At 50.3% G+C, this 21,822-nt stretch overlaps 1 protein-coding gene across 1 annotated transcript in view; it reads left to right on the top strand.

The window, feature by feature from the left end:
- The first annotated feature begins 1,388 nt into the window (after nt 1-1,388).
- Nucleotides 1,389-21,822, top strand: part of LOC125437096 (alpha-2-macroglobulin-like protein 1) — an 89,825-nt gene continuing 69,391 nt past the window's right edge. Inside the window, exons 1-3 of the mRNA XM_048504465.1 lie at nt 1,389-1,468; nt 3,976-4,093; nt 10,001-10,115. Of these exons, the coding sequence (XP_048360422.1) occupies nt 4,046-4,093; nt 10,001-10,115 (163 nt within the window). The 5' untranslated portion in view covers nt 1,389-1,468; nt 3,976-4,045. The remainder of the gene's footprint in view (nt 1,469-3,975; nt 4,094-10,000; nt 10,116-21,822) is intronic.

The following is a 21,822-nucleotide window of genomic DNA, read 5'->3' as shown; positions in this document are numbered from 1 at the left end:
CCATGTGGAGGGAGAAACCAAGATAGAAACATCCTGGTATTTTTGATCCCAGTTTTCACCCAGGATATTATGTCCGTCCAGAAAACGCCACAGAGAGAGAGAGAGAGAGAGGGAGAGGGAGGGAGGGAGGGAGGGAGAGAGAGGGAGGGAGAGGGAGAGAGGGAGAGGGAGAGGAGGAGAGAGGGAGGGAGAGAGAGAGAGGGAGAGAGAGAGAGAGAGAGAGGGAGAGAGGGAGAGAGGCGTGAAAGCAACCCAAATTGTTTCCATGGGCTCCAATTGCTGCCTGAATGGCTGAAGGGAACACATGCAAACAGCAGCAGTGGCATAGTGGCTAAGAGCAGGGGCTAAGAGCAGGGGCATTCTGATCTGGAGGAACCGGGTTTGAACTTTTGGAACTCTCTCAGCCCCACCCACCTCACAGGGTGTTTGTTGTGAGGGGGGAAGGGCAAGGAGATTGTCAGCCCCTTTGAGTCTCCTACAGGAGAGAAAGGGGGGGTATAAATCCAAACTCTTCTTCTTCTTCTTCAAACAGGAAAAAGGAAAATAGCTGCAACCTGTTATACATTTACTGGGCTGAATCCAGCAGAGAGAGAATGACTCGACGGAAGAAATCCCTAAGAGTAGCATTCTGGGACAGTAGCAGGAGTGGACAAAGGAAAGATTTGATAGCATCCCATCTACCCCTACACTAACTCTCTACTTCTCTCCCCTGTAGCTACAACATTTTCAAGGCAAGGGACGTTCCGAGTGGATTTGCCTGGGCATTCCTTGGAGGTCTCTCATCCAAATACTTGCCTGGGTTGAAGCTGAGAGTGTGTGACTTGGCCCAAGGTCACCCAGCAAGCGGGGATTCAAATCTGCATCTCCCGGATCCTCATCCAACACCTTAACCACTGTACCACGCTGTCTCTCTATTGTGGCTCAGTTAGGTTTTCAAACCAAGAGATGTTCAGAGGTGTTTTGCCTGCCTCTGTGCAGGGATCCTGGATATCCATGGTCATCTCCTACCCAAGTGCTAACTAGGGCTGACCTGGCTTGGCTTCCAATGTCTAACGAAATCAGGCTAGCCGTACCTAACCCTAACTAATTGCAGCCAACAGAGATTCTCACACCTGGTTGTTCTGAGCAGCTTGAAGACAATGGTCAGTTTAACCCCACTTAAAGTTGGGGTTCTGATTGTGTGTTTTGATATTATGTACTCCTTCTGATTTAGCAGTGGCCTCTAATTCTGAATAAATGAATTTCAGAAAGAAGGTCAAGAATTGCTCATAACTTTATCCAGCCTTTAGAGTACCTGTTGCTATGGCGCTGTGGACTCGGGCCTATGTGTACTGTTGTATCTGCCTATTTCCCTTCACCATTGCTCTTTATGTTTCATTGCAGAACTGCCCAAATTTGAAGTGTTCTTGGATCTACCCCCATACATCACCACCTCAGATGAAGAATTTCTGGTCAAAGTATGTGCAAAGTAAGTCTCTGTGATAAGCAGTACTCCCATGGAGCCCCCTGAGGGAGTAACATGCTCTTATACACACCTTTCTAGTTATGGGAAAAGCTCCTCGGTACTATTAATGCTTTATACCATGGGGGCTTTCAGAATAAGAGCGTAGGAAGAGTCCAGTGCTCCATCTAGTCTGGCATCCTCTCTCACGGAATGCAATCACTTCCCCTGAAAAGGCAATAAAAGTGCTTAGAGGCCAATGTTGCCTTCTGGAATTGGTATTCAAAGGTTCACTGCCTCTGTATGTGGAGGTTCCTTTTAGTCAACATGGCTAGTAGAAGAGGAAGAGTTTGGATTTATACCCTGCTTTTCTCAACTGCAAGAAATCTCGAAGTAGCTTACAAACTCCTTCCTTTCCCCTTTCCACAACAGACACCTTGTGAGGTAGGTGGGACTGAGAGAGTTCTGAAAGAACTGGGACTTGCCCAAGATCACCCAGTAGGCTTCACGTGCAGGAGCAGGGAATCAAAACCCAGTTCTCTATATTAGAGTTCACAGCTCCTAACTACTGCACCACGCTGGCCACTGATGGATTCCTGAACTCACAATGACTGTATGTTGCAGCACCACTTGAGTACGTGGTGGGGAATGCTGCCCACCATATTTATTCTCAGTGGGCAGCTGTTGTGAAGTTCCCACAGAGCTGCTTTGGAACCAACTTGAAAAGATCTGTGGAGAAATAACATGGAACTTTGTTTTTATAAAGCTGCAAAAATACTTTAGGTGCAAAATATACCTGCAGTCAGTGACAGAGCAAGAGGAAACCCAGCCCCGCCCCACCTCCGCCTTACCCCTGGGAGGGGGTCTGGGGCAATTTTCCTCCCCCATGTGAAGGCAATGGGGCACACCCAGGGCACGGCACCCCACCCCACCCTGTTGCAGCTTTGCCATTGGCTGCAGTAGAAGAATGACAGGTGAAGGTTTTGGAGTTGGTGGAGATGACCAAACTCACTTCCACACAGCAAATGTATAACAGGTTGCAGTCGGGATAAAGGAACCCATGTTCCTGTTTTCGAGTTCATGTGCATCCGCTCAGGCAGTGATTGGAGCCCATGGAAACAATCCGGGTTGATGTTGTGCCTTTGCACGGAGACACGTCTATTTTTTTAATTACTTCCCACCAATGTGTAGTTACGCAGGCATGCGCAAGTGACCCACCACAGCCATGCTGATGTCTGACAATACAACATCTGCACCTGCATAGCTATGCAGACGTAAGCCGCGGATTTTTTTTTTAAGGGTGAAGGAGACGAACAAAGCACCTCCTGACCAGCTGTTTGCTCGTGAGCAGCTGCAACAGGATTCTTGAAAATCCAGTTTGAGGGAAAATAACACGGGGCAGACTCGTTTTTAGGGCGGGATCTGTGCCAAGTTCCCCCCAAGACGGGTTTTTTACCATCTTACACACGTGTATATTAGCTTGTGTGAAACAGGCCTTCAAGAAAATAATTCAGTAATTTTTTTTCAACAATTGGAAACTATTGGTGGATTTCTTGGGTAAAACTGAAAAAAGTAAAATGATGATCTGTGGTTTTGAAGATTAGTGGATTTTAATATAAGACTTAACAAAGAAAAGTATTTTAATTATTAGTATTGGTTATTAAGTTGGAACTTTAAGTATATGGTTTACAGAGCAAGTGCTATTAATTTTTACTGTTTGCGCTCAATGTAGATGAAATTGGGAGTCCTTACGTTAAGGCCCCTTCCGCACATGCAGAATAGTGCACTTTCAATCCAATTTTAATGCACTTTGCAGCTGGATTTTACTGTGCAAAGTAGCAAAATGCACTTGCAAACAATTGTGAAAGTGGATTGAAAGTGCCTTATTCTGCATGTGCGGAAGGGGCCAGTGTACTTTTAGTAGTTTTTGATTTTTTCTTTGCTTTTTCTAAGCGTTTTAAGTACTACTAAAATTTTAATGGACAAGCAAAGAGAAGAAAACCATGGCACTAGACTTCTAGTACTCATACCGTGGCTGGCAGAGAGCCCAGGGTTGCTAACTACCAGGTGTGGCCTGGAGGTCTCCTGGAATAACAGCTGATCTCCAGATGGGAGAGATCGTTCCCCTGGAGAAAATGGCTGCTTTGGAGGGTGGGCTCTGCGGCAATATATCCTCCCATCATGATGCTCCACCTCCAAATTGCCAAGGATTTCCTAACTCAGAGTAGCAACCCTGGCGGAGCCTCAGTCGAGGTTATCCTCAACCGAAAGAGCTGTGTACTTCCATTCCTGGCTTGATACCTACACTTCAAGATGGCTCGTAGCTTACCCATTTCCCCAGCAGCTGCTGTTTTGAGGTGGAAACCACCTGTCAGTCATAAATTCCACAGGGCAAGGGCCTTCCCTGCTCTCCTGAAATGAGAGATGGGTGCCACGTTTAGGAACAGTGCTCTGAAAAGCCACTGAGTCTCTATCACTGGTCAAGACTAAAAAACTGTTTTTCCCACCCCTATTTCCCATATCTTTCACCCCAGGTACACCTATGGGAAACCTGCTCATGGAAAAGTAGAGCTCGGGTTAACAAGGGAACGATTATTCGGGGGAATGTTGAATGGAAACTTGTCAGAGATCGCGAAGACATACACTGGAAAGGTCAGTGTGCGGGGAAGGCTGGGCTGAGTTTTCTGTACCTTTTTTTGCTTCAGGGAGCAGACATCTTGTCTCATTTCTCTCAGACGCTAAAAAAGAGGAAATGGGAAGGAGAAGATGTGTTTATTTGCAGTCCAGATTTGAGGCTGTAAACAAATTACACCGTGTAAATCAAGGCGAAAAAGGATTAGGATTACAGCAATTCCAAATGCTCTTCTGTGCCAGACTGTTGGCTTCTAGGGAGGATTTCTTAGTCGCTTACTCTGTTTAGTGACCCAGGACCCAAAGTGGGAAAAACGCACACATTCCAAATATTGGAACAGATTTGATCCTCTTCTCATGCAATTCATTTCCGAATGATAGACTAGTTATATGTAAACAGAAAATTCTGTTGACTGGCCCTTCCCTTTCCTTCATAATTTACTGTGGTTCTGATGATGGAAGAGAAATATAAGAGCAACCAAGAGTAAGGTGACCAGATGGTCACCTTTGTGATCCGGGACGGGGAGGCGGCCACGTGCGCATGGCCTTCTGGGGCTCGCCATTTGCCGCCCTGTGACAGAGTGGCAAACGGCAAGCCCCAGAAGGCCATGCGCTCCTGCGGCTGGGCGCACGGGAGGCTGCTGCACTGCCTTGCGCTTCCAAGGCAGTGCAGCAGCCTCCCCAAAATCGGGGGATTTGTAGAACCCACGGGACGCGGAACAAATTGTCCAAAGGCATGACAGTCCCGCCAAAAGCGGGATGGCTGGTCAGCCTAACCAAGAGCCCTGCTGGACCAGGCCAGTGGTCCATCTAGTCCAGCATCCTGTCTCACCAAGTGGCCAACCAGTTCCTCTGGAGGATCCCACAACAGCACATAAAGGCCGAGGCCTTCATAAGGGCACAACAAGAGCCCTGCTGGATCAGACTAGTGAGGGTCCATCAGCATCCCGTCTCACCAAGTGGCCAGCCAGTTCCTCCGGAGAGTCCTACCACAGCACATAAAGCCTTCATAAGAACATAAGAAGAAACCCGCTGGATCAGACTAGTGGTCTGTCTAGTCCAGCATCCTGTCCCACACAGTGGCCAACCAGTTCCTCTGGAAGTCCAGTAACAGGGCATAGATGCCAAGACCTTCTGCTGATGTTGCCTCCTGGCACTGGCATACAAAGGTTTGCTACCTCTGAATTTGGAAGTTCCTTTTAATCATCATGGCTACTAACCATTGATCTATCCTACATGAATCTATCTAGCCCCCTTTTTAGAGACATGTATGCCTGCGGTCATCACGACATCCTTTGGTGGGAATGCCACATTTTAATAACTCATTGTGTAAGCTAATATTTCCTTTTGTTTGATCTCAGTCTGCTGCTCATCAGCTTTATTGGATGCCCTCAAGTTCTAGTAGTTGAAGAAAATTTTACCTTTGTCAATTCTGTCAACCCCATGCATAATTTTATTAAACCTCTAGCACGTTCCCCCATTCATCATCTCCTTTTCAAAATGAAAAGCTTCAGCTTTCCTCAAAAGAAGGTGCCCCAGCTCCATAATCATCTTCATTGTCCTCTTCTGTACTTTTTCCTGCTCAGCAATATCCTTTTAGAGACGTAGTGACCAGAACTGCTCACGGTGTTCCAAATGAGGCCGTATTGTAGATCTACACTGTGGCATTATTTATAACACTGGTGATTCTATTTTCCATCTCTTTTGAATAATCCCTAACATAGAGTTTGCCTTTTTCACTTCTGCAACATACTGGATTGACACTTTCATCGAGATATCTACCACTAGCCTAAGGTCTCTTCCCCTCTCAGTTCTCAGCAAGTTCAGACACCGGTGTTTTCCCCACAGTCCAAATATCCTGGGATGCGGAGATGAAACATCCCGGTTTGTGGATTATTTTTGCATGGCTTCCGGACCTAAATTGGGGCTTCCCAGTGATACTTCCCTTATCCCAGGATTTTCAAAAATTGCCAAATTGTAGGTTCTTTTAAGAATTGCCAGGTGAGCCTGCTGCCGTGCAAAAACCAATCAGGAGCACAGCTGGTTTATTTTTCCCACCCAGCCTCCTGATCTCCCTGCCTGAAGTTTGTTCAAACTGCCATTCAAAAACAACAACCAATCAGAGTGCAGCATATCAAGCAAGCCGATAGGTGCTTGCAGCTGCCATTTAAAAACAACATGGGCTGCCAAGCATGCTCATTACTGTTTACAAAATGTGGCTGACATAGTATTTCAGTCAGTATTAATGCTGATTCCAAAAATCCAAGTAATGCGACGGCACTCCCTACTACAGGAATGGTAACAATGCAGTTGCCCCGATTCTACCTCTCTCACGACCCCTCAGCGTGCGTCATTCCTGTTCCTGTTCGGAACAGCACCTTTTGGAAAACCCCGTGCAGAGCATGGGGCAGTGGGGAAATCCGGGGGGGGGGGTTGACTCTGGGTTTGAGTTTCCCACCCCTGGTAGTGACATGGAGCCTTTTGCCAAATAAGGAAGCAGTGTGCTATGCGCAAGCGTGCAGCCTTTTTTTAGTGGAGCAGTTGGAACACCGGTGGAACCATGCCCAACGCCAGCCGCTCCAGACGCCGGAGGAGGTTGTGAACAATGAGAAGAGACAAGAGGGGCCCTCCGAATCCGCTTGTGTCCACCGTCGCTGCTTGGGCCTGTGCCTACACTGTGGAGAAGGCGGCCACCTTGTGGCGTCTTGCCCTGGTCGTCGCACCCCAGCTGCTGCTTTGGGACCCAAGGGTTCGCAGCGACCGGGAACCCCCACAAAAGGTTCCCCACAGTCCCGCCCCGCCACAGCCAGAGCCGCCCTTAACCTGGCTGCCCAAGCTGGGGACTGGAGTGACTCTGAGGTGTCGGGTGCCTGGGACTACAGTGCACTGGTGGGAAACGACGGTGACCTGGCTTAAGGAGCGCCAGTGGCCAGGTTGTCCCTGCAGGCCCCAAGTGGTTGGTGAGTGCTTTCTCCACTGAGCCCATAGTCATAGCGGTCACTCTTTCCCTCCCGGGGTCTCAGACCCAGATCTGTGCCGAGGCCCTCATTGACTCAGGTTGCTCGAGGTGCCTGATCCACCCTGATTTGGTGGCGGTATTAGGACTTGGACTTGTTAAACTAAAACGGCCACTCCGGTTCGAGCAGATGGACGGTACAGTACTGGGGGGGCCTTTCCGGTGGTCGTATCATTTGCGGGGCATAGTGAGCAGTGGCAGTTTGTAGTGGCCAAGTTGGGCAGCTACCCCCTAGTGCTAGGCATTCCCTGGTTAGCTCACCATGACCCGGACATCAGGTGGTCGGAACATATTGTTCACTTTCCCGTGCCTGCCTGAGCCCACGGCTCCTCCCCCTGCCCATTCCAGTGACAGTGGTTGGCTTTTGGCAGGTTCCTTCACGGTGCCACATTCTCGCACCTCCGCCCTCCCGGAGCCCTCCTGTGATCTTGCTAAGGCCTTTGACAAGGCAGAGTGCAACCGCCTGCCACCCCACCACAGCCCCGACTGCTCAATCGAACTGGTCCCGGGGGCCCAACTTCCCAAGGGGAAACTGTATCAGATGAGTCCCCGTGAGCTGGTGGCACTGCGGGAGTTCATTGACAAGAACTTGGCAAGAGGCTTCATTAGAACTTCCAAGTCTCATGTGGGGGGCCCTGTTCTTTTCCGCAAGAAGAAGGACAGCTCCCTCCGCCTCTGAATGGACTACAGAGGCCTGAATGCTGTGTCCCTGAACAATAAATACCCCCTTCCCTTGATCAAAGACTTGTTGGGACACCTCTCCATGAGCAAGGTGTTCACCAGACTGGATTTGCGAGAGGCATATTTTTGGGTCTTCATTGCTGAGGGACAGGAACACCTCACTGCTTTCAATACCCCCCTAGGCCAGTTCGAGTACCTTGTGATGCCATTCGGCCTCAGTGGGGCCCCCGGGGTATTCATGAATGTCATGAATGTTATGTTGTTCACCGCCCTGAGCCCTCTGGGGATAGGGCGGTATAGCAAGTTTAATAAATAATAATAATAATAATAATAATAATCAGCGAGGTCCTCTATGACCTGCTGTTTAAGGGAGTTGTTGTTTATTAAGGTGATGTGTTGATCTATTCTGAGAATGTCCAGGCACACATCAAGCTGGTTCGGGAAGTGCTGCACCGCCTCATAAGACACGAACTCTATGCCAAGCTTTCTAAATGTGAGCTCCACCAGGAACAGGTGGACTTTTTGGGCTACCGCATTGCGGGGCGGGGGGTTGAGATGGACAAAGTTCAGGCTTTTGTAGACTGGCCGGCCTCATGCACACGCAGGCAACTACAGTCCTTTTTGGAGTTTGCGAACTTCTACAGGGACTTCATCCCTGACTTCGCCAGGGTAGCCCTTTCCCCACTGACCTTCTCCGCACCAAAGGTACCGGGCCCGGTGGGGCCAGGCCGGGGTCACCCCTTGCATGGACGGCGGAGTGCCAGGAGGCATTCCAGGTACTCAAGGGGATCTTCACCTCGGAACCAGTGTTGGTGCACGCAGACCCAAGCAAACCGTTTATTCTACATGTTGACGCTTCGGATGTTGCTTTGGGGGCTGCTTCGCATACAACAATGCTGTTCATATCAGTACCGGGCAGAGTCCCTTCAGGGTGGTGTATGGCCAGGTCAATAACCCATTTCCCTTAGAGGGTGCTATTCCAGATGGGCCAGCCGACCTGCAGGAGTGGATTGTGTCTCTACGGGCCACCTGGCGGATTGTACAGGACTCATTGGCTAAAGTCAAGGCGGATTACAAACGTTTCGTGGACTGCAAATGCCAACCAATCGCTTATGCAGTGGGCGATCAGGCATATCTTTCCACCAAAAACTTACGGGGCTCCTGGGGACCAGGAAACTGGGTGCCAAGGTTATCGGGTCCTTTCGCGTCTCCCGTGTGGTCAATCCGGTAGCTGTAGAACTTGACCTTCCAAAGAACTTTAAGTTTGTTCACCCTGTCTTTCATGTTAGCCTGTTAAAGAAAGCTGCCCCTCCGGACACTTTGCACTCTGACCTCCCCCTGGCTGAGCTGTACAAGGTGAATGGTGAATTGGACCGGGAAATTAGCAGCATCGTTGATTCCCGGTTGCACAGGGGTCGGTTACAGTATTTGGTCCAGTGGAAGGACCTACCCTCTGGGTTCAACGAGTGGGTGGTGAGCCGTCATGTGTCAGCTCCACGCCTTGTCCGGGTGTTTCACTGTGCCCATCCGGACAGGCCAGGTGGAGGGGGGCCTTAGAGGTAGCGGGATGTCGGGACTGCAACTCCCAACACGCACTGGTTCCCGCCTTTTCCCCAAAAGTACGGGAAAACAAACTGAGAAGCTACATTCCACCAGAGCTTCAGAACCAATGGGAGACCAGGAGCTGGGAGGAGGGGAAGAGTTGATTGGTTGCTATCTGTCTTTGTAAATAGTTTAAATACTGGAACTGAGGACAAGAATCCTCAGTTCCAGCACCCTGCAGTTAAGGTGACATAAATCAATAAAGTTCCTTTTCTAAAGTTAGCTTTGTCTGAGTGTGTTCAGCCTTACAGCGGGGACCTGTTCTCTCATCTACTCACTGATAAGCTCCAGCTTGTCAATATCCTTCTTGAATTGTGGTGCCCAGAACTGGACCCAGTATGCCAGGCGGGCTCGGACCAACAGAGAATAGAATGATCACTAATTTGATTCTATGCCTTCTTTGGTATACAGTGCAACTCTCCCACAACAACCTGTCCCTCCCTCTCATGTCTGTGGACCTTATTCCTCGGATGACCACATCCCACTGGTTTCAGCCTCGTGGCCCCTGTGCAGTCCTACGTGGGAACTGTGTGTGCAGAGACCAGTTGCAGCCATCTGTTTCAGAGTTTCCTCAGCTCCTTTTTTCTCTGCACATCGTTGCTCATGTGCTTTTTCTCCTCTGTTCTTAGACGGACCGGACTGGCTGTGCCTCATTCACCATTTATTCGGCTGATTTGAATATGACTCAAGAAAGTTCCATGAGCGAGGTTAACCTTCTTGCAGAGTTCACGGAAAAAGAAACAGGTACAAGGGAAACAAAAAGAAATTGGGAATCACCGATTCCACCTCCTTTGGGAGCGTGGATGGGTAGCCTTAACTTTACTGGGATGGTCTAGTTTCATTCTCTCTGTCTTGATACTTTCTCAAGCAGCAGTATTTTAAAATCTGGGATAACTGAGGCCTGGGATAACTGAGGCCTGGGATAACTGAGACGTGGGTCTAATTTTTAGGTTCACTTCAGCAGTGTATCCAAACCCAGGTGCTAAGTACCTGTCCCTGTTCCATGGGGATCCTTTGCACTCTGCACCACAAACATGACCATCTTGAGCTATTGGTGGCATGGTCACAAGGGAAACAACTCTTCTAGTACACATAACTTCTCTCACACAATTGTATCCTATGCTGCTGTAAGAAATGCTTCCTGCTTTCGCTTTGGAACTAAAACACTGTCCCAGCAGTGTCAAAGACTGTTTGCAGGTTTGCACATTCTGTTGAGATCCAGTTCAGCAATTCAACCACATTTTTCATATGCTCTTTCTATGCCCTGATTCCAGGATGGACCCTCCATATGAATTGTGGTGATCAGTGCACATAGTACATAGAATCATAGAATCATAGAGTTGGAAGAGACCACAAGGGCCATCAAGTCCAACCCCCTGCAAAGCAGGAACACACAATCAAAGCACTCCCGACAGATGCTGATCCAGCCTTTGTTTAAAAACCTCCAAAGAAGGAGACTCCACCACTCCCCGAGGCAGTGCATTCCACTGTCGAACAGCCCTGATGGTCAGGAAGGTCTTCCTAATGTTTAGGTGGAATTTCCTTCACCTTGAACCTATCACTCCGTGTCCTAGTCTCTGAGGCAGCAGAAAACAAGCTTGCTCCCTCTTTGACATGACATCCCTTCAAATATTTAAACATAGCTATCATGTCACCCCTTAACCTTCGCTTCTCCAGAATAAACATCCCCAGCTCCCTAAGCCTCTCTTCAAAGGGCATGGATTTCAGACCATTTACCATTTTGGTTGCCCTCCTTGGAACCCGCTCTAGCCGGTCAATATCCCTCCCGAACTGCGGTGCCCAGAACTGTACACAATATTCCAGGTGAGGTCTAACCAATGCAGAATAGAGCGGTACAATTACATCCCTCGATCTTGACACTATACTCCTACTGATACAGCCCAAAAATTGCATTGGCTTTCTTGGCCGCCGCATCACACTGCTGACTCATGTTCAGTTTGTGGTCTACTAAGATTCCCAGACCCCTTTCACATGTAGTGTTGTCAAGCCAGGTGTCACCCATCCTATACCTGTGCATTTCATTTTTTTCTGCCTAAGTGTAGTAGCTTACATTTATCTCTGTTGAAATTCATTTTGTTTGTTTTGGCCCAGCTGTCTAATCTGTCTAGGTCATTTTGAATTCTGACTCTGTCCTCTGGGGTATTAGCTACCCCTCCTAATTTGGTGTCATCTGTAAATTTTATTAGCATGCCCTCTATTCCATTATCCAAGTCGTTGATAAAAATATTGAATAGCACTGGGCCCAGGACAGAACCCTGTGGCACCCCACTAGTCACTTCTTTCCAGGATGAGGATGAGCCATTAATGAGCACCCTTTGAGTTCGATCAGACAACCAATTAGAAATCCATCCAATAGTAGCATTGTCCAGTCCACATTTCACTATCTTACTTGTGAGAATATTATGGGGCACCTTGTCAGAAGCTTTATTAAAATCCAGGTATTCTACGTCTACGTCTACCAAGCTCATAGTACAAGAGAAATGATATGGAAGAAGGCTCACAGCAATTGCTGTTTACTTTTAAAGGAAGTCTTTGTTACAAGTATAACATGTGTCCAAATCCATAAACAATACAGCAATACCACGCAGTGCCTGAAACACAGACCCTAATACAGTGATGGGCAACCTTTTGAGCTTGGTGTGTCAAAATTCGCCAAAAAACCGAGCATAACTCGGGGGGGTGGGGGGTGGGGGGTGTCACTTCGAGAAAAACCCATAATTTCGCGATATTTATAGTTTAAATAACAAAAATGTATAATTGTAATATAAAACTGTATTTAATAAACTCAAAACTAATTATTTAACTTACCTGCTTAGTGACTTCATCCATCAGTCGGTTTCTTTTGTTGGTCTTGATATTATTTAACTTGTGTGAGGTGTTGTGAACTAAGATAAGTGAGAGGGAGGGGGAATTCTTTAACTAACCTGCCTATTAGTGACTATTTTGTTGCTGTATTTCATTGGCTAAATCTTCAATTGAAGGTTGGTATTTTGTACACTTCAAGCCCAAGCAAGCGCTACTAACTTCATCTGTCAATCTGTTTCTTTTGTTGGTTTTGATATTGTTTAATGCTGAGAATAAGGTCTCACAAAAGTATGTAGAGGGAAAAGTTGTGAGTAAAGCCATTGCTATATTTTTCAGGGTGCTAAAAGTGTCTGGTAATCGGTTCCAGGCACTCCAAATTTCCTGTTCGTAGTGGCATTCCTCTTGATTTCTAATGGCGGGGAACGGGACCCATAGCACAGGCCCTCGCCTCTCCAAGCCTCCCCCTCACATATCTCAGTAATGATGGTCAATGACCTCTTGCGGGGGTCTTTTCTCCGCTCACTGCCTCCTTCTCAGCTTGTTCTTTCTCTGCTGCTTTTCCCCAGCTTTCTGTCTCCTTCTCTGCTCGCTCCCCCCCTTCTGGTTCCCCCACGTCCTCTCCCACCCTTCTCTTCTCTCACTCTTTCCGCCCTCCACCGTTCCCAGCTCCTTCCCTCTGGCTGCCTCCTCGCTCGCTCGCCCGCTCGCCCGCTCGCTTGCCCGCCTGCCACGCCCCTCTTTAAATCCTCCCCAGCAGCCTTCTGGGGCATCCCTCTCGCCGCCCTCCAGCCTCGCTTCCACACTGCAGCCAGCCAGCTGCGGCATATTTTCTCCCCCTTCCCCCATCCCGGTGCCCCGCCCCGTCACGCCTGGCCTCCTACCAAAGAGACCGGGGCTGAAACGAGCGCTGCCGCCATCGATGCGGCTCGCTTCGCGCCCCACCCTCACAACGTCCGACCGGCCTCTGCAGAGGCCAGGACCACGACGGGCCCCGCCTCCTCCGCCTGAGCTTGCGGCTGTGCTGCTGCTGCCGCTAGGGCCCATGACTGGGCGGTCGGGCCAGCCGGGCTAGGACCGGAGGAGGGGGCCGCCGCCTCATCAAATCTGGGGTGGGGCCTCCGAGCCGCCCCTGGACAGGATGAAACGTCCTTCTCTGTATGAGGCAGCATGCAGCTGCGGGTCATCCAGGGTCGTGTCATCCGGGGTCGAGGTCAGCAGGTGTGGTGCGGGGATAAGGCCTCCCCGCTTACTTGCGGGGTCCCTCAGGGGGCCTTGCTTTCCCCGCTCTTATTTAACATCCACATGCGACCCCTCGCTCAGCTGGTGCAGAGTTTTGGGCTGGTCTGTCACCAATATGTGGATGCCCACAGCTCATTCTGTGGATGGGGGGCGGGCAGCCTCTGCCCCTGCAGCTCTGCAGCATTGTTTGGAGTCGGTTGCTGGTTGGTTGAGGCAGAGCAGGTTAAAGCTTTATCCAACGAAGACCTTTGGCTGGGCTGCGGGGAGAGACCGAGGGATTTTCAGCCGCCTGTTTTGGAAGGGGTCGCGCTGGCCCTGACGTCCCTGGCTTGCAGCCTGGGGGACTGCCTGGACTCTTCACTATCGATGGAGGGCCAGGTGGCCCATGTTACCCAGGTTGCATTTTTCATCTTCGCCAGGCCTGGCGGCTGGCTCTTTATCTCTCCCAGTCCAAACTGGCCACTGTGATCCATGCGACGGTCACCTCGAGGCTGGATTACTGTATCTCGCTCTACTCAGGCCTTCCCTTGCGACTGATCCGGAAGTTGAAGCTGGTACAGAATGCGGCGGCTCATCTTTTGACGGGTGGTTGTTATTTAGATTATATCACCCCCATGCTGTGCCGCCTGCACTGGCTTCCAGTGGAGTTCCGGATCATTTTCAAGGTGCTGGTATTGACCTTTAAGGCCTTACGCAGCATGGGGCCCTCATACCTGCGGGACCACATCACCCCTTATGTCCCGCATAGACCGCTGTGTTTGGCAGCGGCGGAACAGCTGGAAACCCCTGGCCCTGTGACGATGTGGCTGGCCTTGATCCGGGCCAGGGCCTTTACAGCTCTGGCCCCTGCCTGGTGGAACGCTCTCCCTCCAGCTGTCCGGGCCCTGCGGGACTTTGGTGAGTTCCACAGGGCCTGTAAGACGGAGCTGTTCCACCGGGCCTTTGGCGGGGCTGGCCGCTGGTCTACCACCCCCCACTGAGGCTGCCAGTTTTCCATCTTAGCAGGGCCTTGATTCCATCTTGGGCCCTGCCTCTCCCCTGCTGGCCTTTCGATTGGGCGCCTGTCTTTAAATTTGCTTGCTCTTAAAGTTCGTTATTTAAATTTTAAGTAACTGCTGCTGTTGGAAATTTGTTTTAATGGGGTTAAGTTTTATTTATGTATTTTATGTGCTGTTATTGAAAACAGTTGTACTGTAAGCCGCCTCGAGCCTTTTGGGGGTGAGGCGGCCTATAAACAAACAAACAAACAAACAAACAAATAAATAAAATGGCTACACGTGTCAGGGCTGACACACGTGTCATAGGTTCGCCATCACTGCCCAGATAACACCGATAAAAATCCTGTGTAATACAAAGCAAAGATCCTGTGTAATATAATGAAAGTCCACTAAGCCAACCAGAACCTGGATGTGTACCAGTCTTGTCAATTAGTAATGTATTAACCTATTCATACAATGCCTCTACATTTAATTTTGATCTTCATTGGTATTAATATTGTTAGGCACAGGGCAGATGCCCCATCCTCAGAGCTAAGGCTCTGTCCGGTTACTCAAAAATAACCATCCACAAATTTCTTCAGTGTTCAGAGTTTTATTCAAAGCATTTCGTTCAGCTGCGCAGTTGGGAACCAGAACTCTCCATAAAAATTAAACAGAGAGCAGTGTAGTCAACCCCGCAGGGTCGTCGCTAAGGAATAGGCGAGACGCGGAGGAGGTTTCATCTGGTGGAGAGCGTCAGCAACAGGAAGCGCGGGATTTCGTGATCCTGACAACTCTGCCCTGTGCTGGTCTCTGGCACCTTTTATTAGGGTTTCATTGTGGGCGTGTAAAGGAGGTGGGTAGGGAGATGAGCGGGAGACCGGGAGACCTGGAGATCATCATGTGATGCATGATCTCACCTGGCTACGTTCTTGAGGAGAGGGAGCCGTAGCGTCTGAGCTCTAATCCTCACCTGGGGGGCAAGACTCATTGTCCCTGGCGCCCAGGTGACTGAGCCAGACAGTTCATGACCCTCCCCGTGACTCATAGGGGATGTAGAGGATTGGGAGTGCGGAGATAGCGACCAGAAGGTCGTGAGGGTCCGCTTGGCGTCTGCCTAACGTTCTACCACGGATGCCTGCTGGGTCAGCAGTGCATTACTACATCTCCTCAGCTTTTTTTAACGCTTTCCAGAGGGAAGGCGAGGAAATGCAAAGAAGGGGCGATTTAGGGGGACGGCTTGTCTCCTCCGGCTGTTTGGTCGAGTTGACCGAGCTGCTTTGTGCAACATTAGAACTTGGATTCGCGAGGGCAGGGGAGAGTCGAGGGAGGCTTCTTACACAGGTTACAGGTAATTTTCATTAGATACACATTGAACAAAACAAGACCCGACGATTTACGGGAGCATGACAATCCAAACCAATGCAGAGCTGTAACGATAGCACTCAACCATCCTCCCGGCGAGCGCCAGCTCCAGAGTGGCTGACCACCAATGGGGCAATACATCGCATTGATTTCCAGATTGGATACAACTTCTTGCAACTCCACGCACTTTCATATGAATCAACTGGGGAATTTATCAGAGAGATTAAAGCAACACATATTATGTACATTCTCACAACCCTGGTGATGCAATAACAACAAATAATCAATGGCCGCACGGAGATTATCTGATTAAAGTCGCTTGACGAAAAGTTCCTGCTGCTCGGAGGCCAGGGCATCCCAGAGCAATGGAGGTGGAGTTGATATGGACTTAGCAAAGACACAGGCCAGCCGGCCATTAATAGTCTTGGTGTTACCAGGAAACAAGTCCGGGGACTCCCACAAGGGAAGTTCGGCGAGGGAAACACACTCCGCCTTGGCTAGAACCGCCCAACAAATCGCTCTCGGCAAGGGGGGTCGAGGAAGGAAGAGAAGCGGAGCGGTGGCTGATAGCTTTAAGGCTTCCGGGGTGAAGCGCCTGAGAGGCCAGAGCGATGGTGAGCGGATAGCAGAGGAGTTCCCGGCAGACACAGAATGCGGAAATGCAACAACAACAAATAACATAACTTCTAAAATTAAGGCATGCAACTAACTTCAGCAATAGTTGGTTCACAGTAAGCGGCCAAGCAAAACATGGCTAAGCGATACATAGGCTTGGATGATGTACGGAAGGAAGGCAACCCAGTGGTTGCATAATGTGTCCAATGCATGGCTCTTTGCTGTTTGACTACCAAAGCTAAGCTAGAGCGATGGCGTGCTAGGAGTCCATGGATTTCTCAAGAGGCGTAGGGAGAGCTACTGATAGTCTTAGCATTGCAGGTTCAGTGAATTCTCACGAGCAAGGAGTTGTGAGAGAAAGGCGTGTTCCAACAATATTCCAGCGGCTGAGAACAGCGGAGAGTTCCAAGGGTTAATCTATCGAGGAATGTCCCTGGCTGCAACTCAAGCTTGGCAGCCAGGGGCGGCAGAGAGGGAGAGAGAATGGCGACTGTAGATGAGGAGCAGCAACCTGCTGGCATCAACCTCTGAGCCACAGCTGGCCCAGGCTGCTGCCCGTTCCCCAGGGGGGTGGCCCCAGGCGGGCCTGTGATCACTGTAATGGGAAGAATGGGTGTGCTGGCTCCAGAGAGATCCCTCCCATCTCATTGCCCAGGCTGGGGCAATCCGGGCCCTCTCGACAGGGTGGCCGGGGTCCGGATCCTCCAGGGAGGCCCTGCACTCCATCTCCCGGAAGGATGGGGCTGGCCTGGCATGGCGAAGCTGGACTCCTGGTATGGAAGAGAAAAGACAAGCAACGCTTTTCCCCCAGGGTTTTAAGTGCACTGGCTGGAGTTAGATTCTTGTAGATGACAATGGAAAGTCCGAGGCCCTGAGTGGGGGGGGCAGAGCAATTTTGATAGATAGAGAATAGAGAAGAGTACTTTGGATATATGGTCTGCTGGATGAGACCTTTGAGTTGGTGTCGATAGGGAGGTGGGGAACTACTCCCCTCACTCTTTTGTTTGTTTTGGCCAAGCTTTTCGTTTAGGCGCCCAGTTGGCCCATTCCGAGCAACGCATCACTTGCAACATTCAAGGCGTTAAGAGATACAAAGGCAGGGAATTGCCCGCCAAGGCTTAGGAGAAGGAGAGAGGTCATATCCAGGTCGGATGTTTGTTTGTAAAAACAATCCCAATGCACCGATCTAAGGTGTGGGTTTGTTTGCAAAGCAACTTGAACAATTCACAATTATAGTCTATATAAGTAATATAGCATCTATAGGAAAAGATATAGAGAAGATGCAAAGAAAACAGTTCCTGGGCTTGAGGTTTTGATCACAGGAGCAAATTGAGAGGGTTTGCAAAACCCTTTATCAGATCCTAGAATCTAGGAGGTGGGAGTCGTCAGCCCATTAGAAAGAGGGAGGGTGTGCATGAAAGGAAGGCAGGGGGGAAGGGTTTGGAAGTCAGCTCTACACTTCCCCTCCCGTAAGGGGACTTTGGTCGGTTTGAGACTCGCTTCCTACAACTTCACAGCCCGAGGAGGCTGTGTAAGATAGGTGGTGGCTGAGAGACCCCCCCTTGGCACTGTGACTAGCCAGGGGCTCAGCAGAGAATGTGGGAGGCATGAAAATGATTTTGGCTTCATATATAAATCCTTGCGCCATGCATCAAATGTGGCAGTGTAGGCTCTAGATGGGCAGAAGTGGAAAAGGTTCCTCAGGAGAGGTTTGGAAAGATGCAAAAGTTTTGAAGGTTTAAACTAAGATGGAGGCGGCAGAAGCAGGTCCCATGGGTATCCTGGGGAGCACGCCACCCAGAGCTGTGTCCCGCTTTTAAGGCGGATGCTGTAATGGTGAGAAGCCTTCAAGAGCATTAGCACACATAATCAGAAGGAGAAACTTTAATTGAAGCACAAGAGCATAGCTTAAGAAGCAATGGAAAAATCCCCCCTATGAGGGGAAAAAAACTTTAGGGGGGTCTCTCTTGAAAGGGAAGGCCCAAGACATACAGAACATACATAGGCATACAGAGCACATATAAAGTAACGAGGGAGGGATTGCAACTCTGATTTGAGATTTTGCTCTCTCTGAGGTGCTGGCGATTTTGCTGCCACTGGGAGCTTTGAGCTTAGGGAGCTTTGCACAGGCTCAGGAGGCTATGAGATCTGGTTGGAACCTTACAGCTGGAGAGAGGGGCCAAAGGGGGGGCTTCTTGCTGAGAAAAGGACTTTTGGCTTAAGGCCATTTGTCGCGAGCATCTTCCCCTTTCCATGCTGCCTCATTGTCCTGTAGATTGGCTATGGGGCATTCTGAGGAGGGACTCAAAAGCGGCAGTCCCCTCTTCCGTCCCAGCATTTCTTTCTGTTGCAATTCAGTGACTGAAATGGACTCTGCAGAGATTTTGAAATGCGTGGCCATTCTGGGGAACACACTAGTGGAGGCATGTAGTGACTTTGGAAGTAGAAGTGGTTAGCAGAGCAGGAGAGTATAGGCGAGGGGGGGGGGAGCAAGCTGGCAAGACCAGCCCAAGGGTCTCCGTGGGGATGGGATCACTATGAGCGAGCTGGGGCAGCTGAAGATCTCATGGGGGAGCTCCGGAGGAAGGGTTTGAGGTGCTGGATCTTGGTTTCGAGGCTGGGGAGATGCCCGGGGGCCTCCCAGCCGGGCATTGGGAGGCTGCTCCGGTCTTAGACTTTCCTGGGGTCTTAGCCCTCCTGAGGGAGAGACCCTCCTCCGTCAGGGGTTGCTTAGGCCCCCCAGCCGGGCAGCCTAAGCAATTCCCTCCCGCCGAAATGTCCTGGCTTACCGCGAATTGAGACACTTACTACGTCTCTGGGGCTGTCTCACTGGCAGCGAGAGAGGGCGGCGGCTAGAAGGCTGGCTTTGATGGGCGAAAGACCCGATATCCTGGCAAGAAGCTTTGAGCATGTCCGGCCAGCTCGGGTTCCTTCCTAGGCCTGTGATAAACTTCTGCGGCACTCAGCGGAGGCGTTCTCCTTGGCAAGGCGCTTAAACAGGAGTTAAGCCCTGGAGCCTCCTCGTTGTCAACCTGCGTTCTCTTGAGGGCACTCTGGAGCCTGTTCACAAACTCAGTAGGAGCTCTTGAGGCTTCTGCCGGAGTGCTAGAAAAACTTTGGGGTTTGGCTGTCCGGTATTATTGGGGACTTTCAAAAACGCCTTCTTGTGGCGAGCATTCAGTGAAGCGACCGTGAAAGGGTGGCCACCGGCAGGGCTTAATTTGTGCATTGGGGTTGAAGCGAAAGCCTGGCGGCAAAGCTGCGCCGCGCTGGTAGGGAGCCAGAGGCGGCTACCTCCTGCTAAAGCATTGCTGGCATGGAACTCGCCTCCCAGATCACAAATTGTGCAGGGCTCAGGAGCATGCGGAAGGTGGTCATCTCCAGTCGTCCGCCGAACCATTAAGTGATTCCCTCGCTGATTGCCTCTAGTGCATGCCTCTCCTACGTGAGGGGCTAGGTGTGATTCCTACGGCCTCGCATCGCTTTATGCGGAGCTCCAGTGAGGATGTTATAGCTTATAAGTGTACTTGACAACCTACCTAACAACGCCCATCCTCCCCCCCCCGGTATCTGTGAAATGGACGGGCACAATGCGAGAATATCGGTGAATCGCCTTCCGGCCAGGGTTTTCCTTTGCAGATCGCGGGCTAATACTTCTGGCGAGAGTTTTTTGAAACCCGCCATTACGCTGCGGGCGCTGACGGAGGTGCGGTGGTTTTGGAAATGTGAAGGAGCAGTGGGGAGGGGGCGGCTATTGGAGCCGCTGGGAGAATTTGAAATGGGCGTAATATAAGTGGGGCAGAAGGAGGAGCAGGGCGCCCAATTTAGTGGATTTTCAGAGAAAAAATTCCGGGGTTGAAATTGGAAGGCAGAAAGATCGAAGGGAGGGCTGCCTAATGCAAGGGAGCCATAGGTCTGAGAGGCTGATGGCGGTATTACATAACATTGCCTCCACTCGCCAGTAGCAGCCTTACATCGGCGCTACGAGGCTCTGAAAGCTAAGAGTGCCCGATGTTTTCCCCAGTTCCTTAAGATTCAGTCGTCCCCCCTCTGGGTACCATGGACACTGAGCTTCAACTTCCTCTCTCAACCAATTTATGCAGCTCCCTCTCTTTACGGGACTCCTGTCGCATTCTCTCGCTTAACGCTTTCAGTCTCGCCAACGTGCTTGTCATAAGCCCTGCTTATGCAAGCTCCCCACTACTCTCACCGTGTTCCGGCTGGATCGAGAGAGTGTCCTAGGACGCTAAGAAACGCCTCTGGATGCTTCTGATCCAGGAGGACAGGCTTATCACCGGAACGGTGGTCCCTGGATGCTCGGGATCCAGCTGGACTTCGGGTATCGCCGCCCCTTCCCGTGGCAGGCTTACGGGGAGTAGGCGTGGAGGTCTGAGGGATTCCCCGGTTTCGGCACCAGCTTAGTAGTCAACCCCGAGGGTCAAGCCGCTAAGGAATAGGCGTAGACGCCGGAGGAGGTTTCTCATCTGGTGGAGAGCCGCCAGCAACAGGAAGCGCTGGGACGCGGATCCTGACAACTCTGCCCTGTGCTGGTCTCTGCACCTTTATTAGGGTTTCATTGTGCTTGCAAAGGAGGTGGGTAGGAGATGAGCCGGAGACCGGGAGACCTTGGAGATCATCATGTGATGCATGATCCTCACCTTGGCTACGCAAGGAGAGGGAGCCGTGAAGCTGCCTGAGCCTAATCTCACCTGGGGCAAGACCATTGTCCCTCATGCTCTCGCAAAGACTGGAGCCAGACAGTTCATGCACCCTGTGGACTCATAGGGGGGATGAGGGAGGGGGGGCATGTGGGTGCGACTCAGAAGGCCGAGGGTCCGCGGGCGTCCCAACGTTTTACTCCACGGGTGCTGCTGGGCCGGGCAGCATTACTACAGAGCAGGTTCAAGGAAGCTGCCGCCTGTGCAGGCTAACTTTTAAGGCTACCTATATGTGGTTATATGGCTTAAAACACTATAAAATATATGTATATATTTGTGCATATCAATATTGATTTAGGTTTTTTTTTTAAAGTAATTGATTCAGCCACATATAAAAAATATAAAAGCCACCCCTTTTCAAACTTACGTTTTCTTTGTCTGTTCTCAAGATTCATCAGTTTAGCCATTGTGGCACTCTCTCTTCCTTTTCCCTCCCAAATTTCTTTGATTGGGGTTCTTTCAGCTTTCCAATTGGCTGCCACTGGCTGTGAGCAGACCCTTCTTCAAAGCAGTGGGCACACACAGGCATTCTTTGATACTACTCCCTGTCTCCAAGGGAAGTTGGCACCTTTGCTTATATACAAGACTGCATGTGCCTGCAATCAGTGCTTAGTGCGTTGAGTTTTGCCTGCTGGGGTTATGGGGAGGAGCAGGCCTCGTGGGATCATCTTATCAGGGGCATACCTCAGCAGGTCATAGTAGGTTTGGTAT

Source organism: Sphaerodactylus townsendi, linkage group LG07 (assembly GCF_021028975.2).
Source record: "Sphaerodactylus townsendi isolate TG3544 linkage group LG07, MPM_Stown_v2.3, whole genome shotgun sequence".
Taxonomy (NCBI): Eukaryota; Metazoa; Chordata; class Lepidosauria; order Squamata; family Sphaerodactylidae; genus Sphaerodactylus; species Sphaerodactylus townsendi.
The sequence above is the reverse complement of the archived record's forward strand: the minus strand, read 5'-3'. Positions and strand labels throughout refer to the sequence as shown.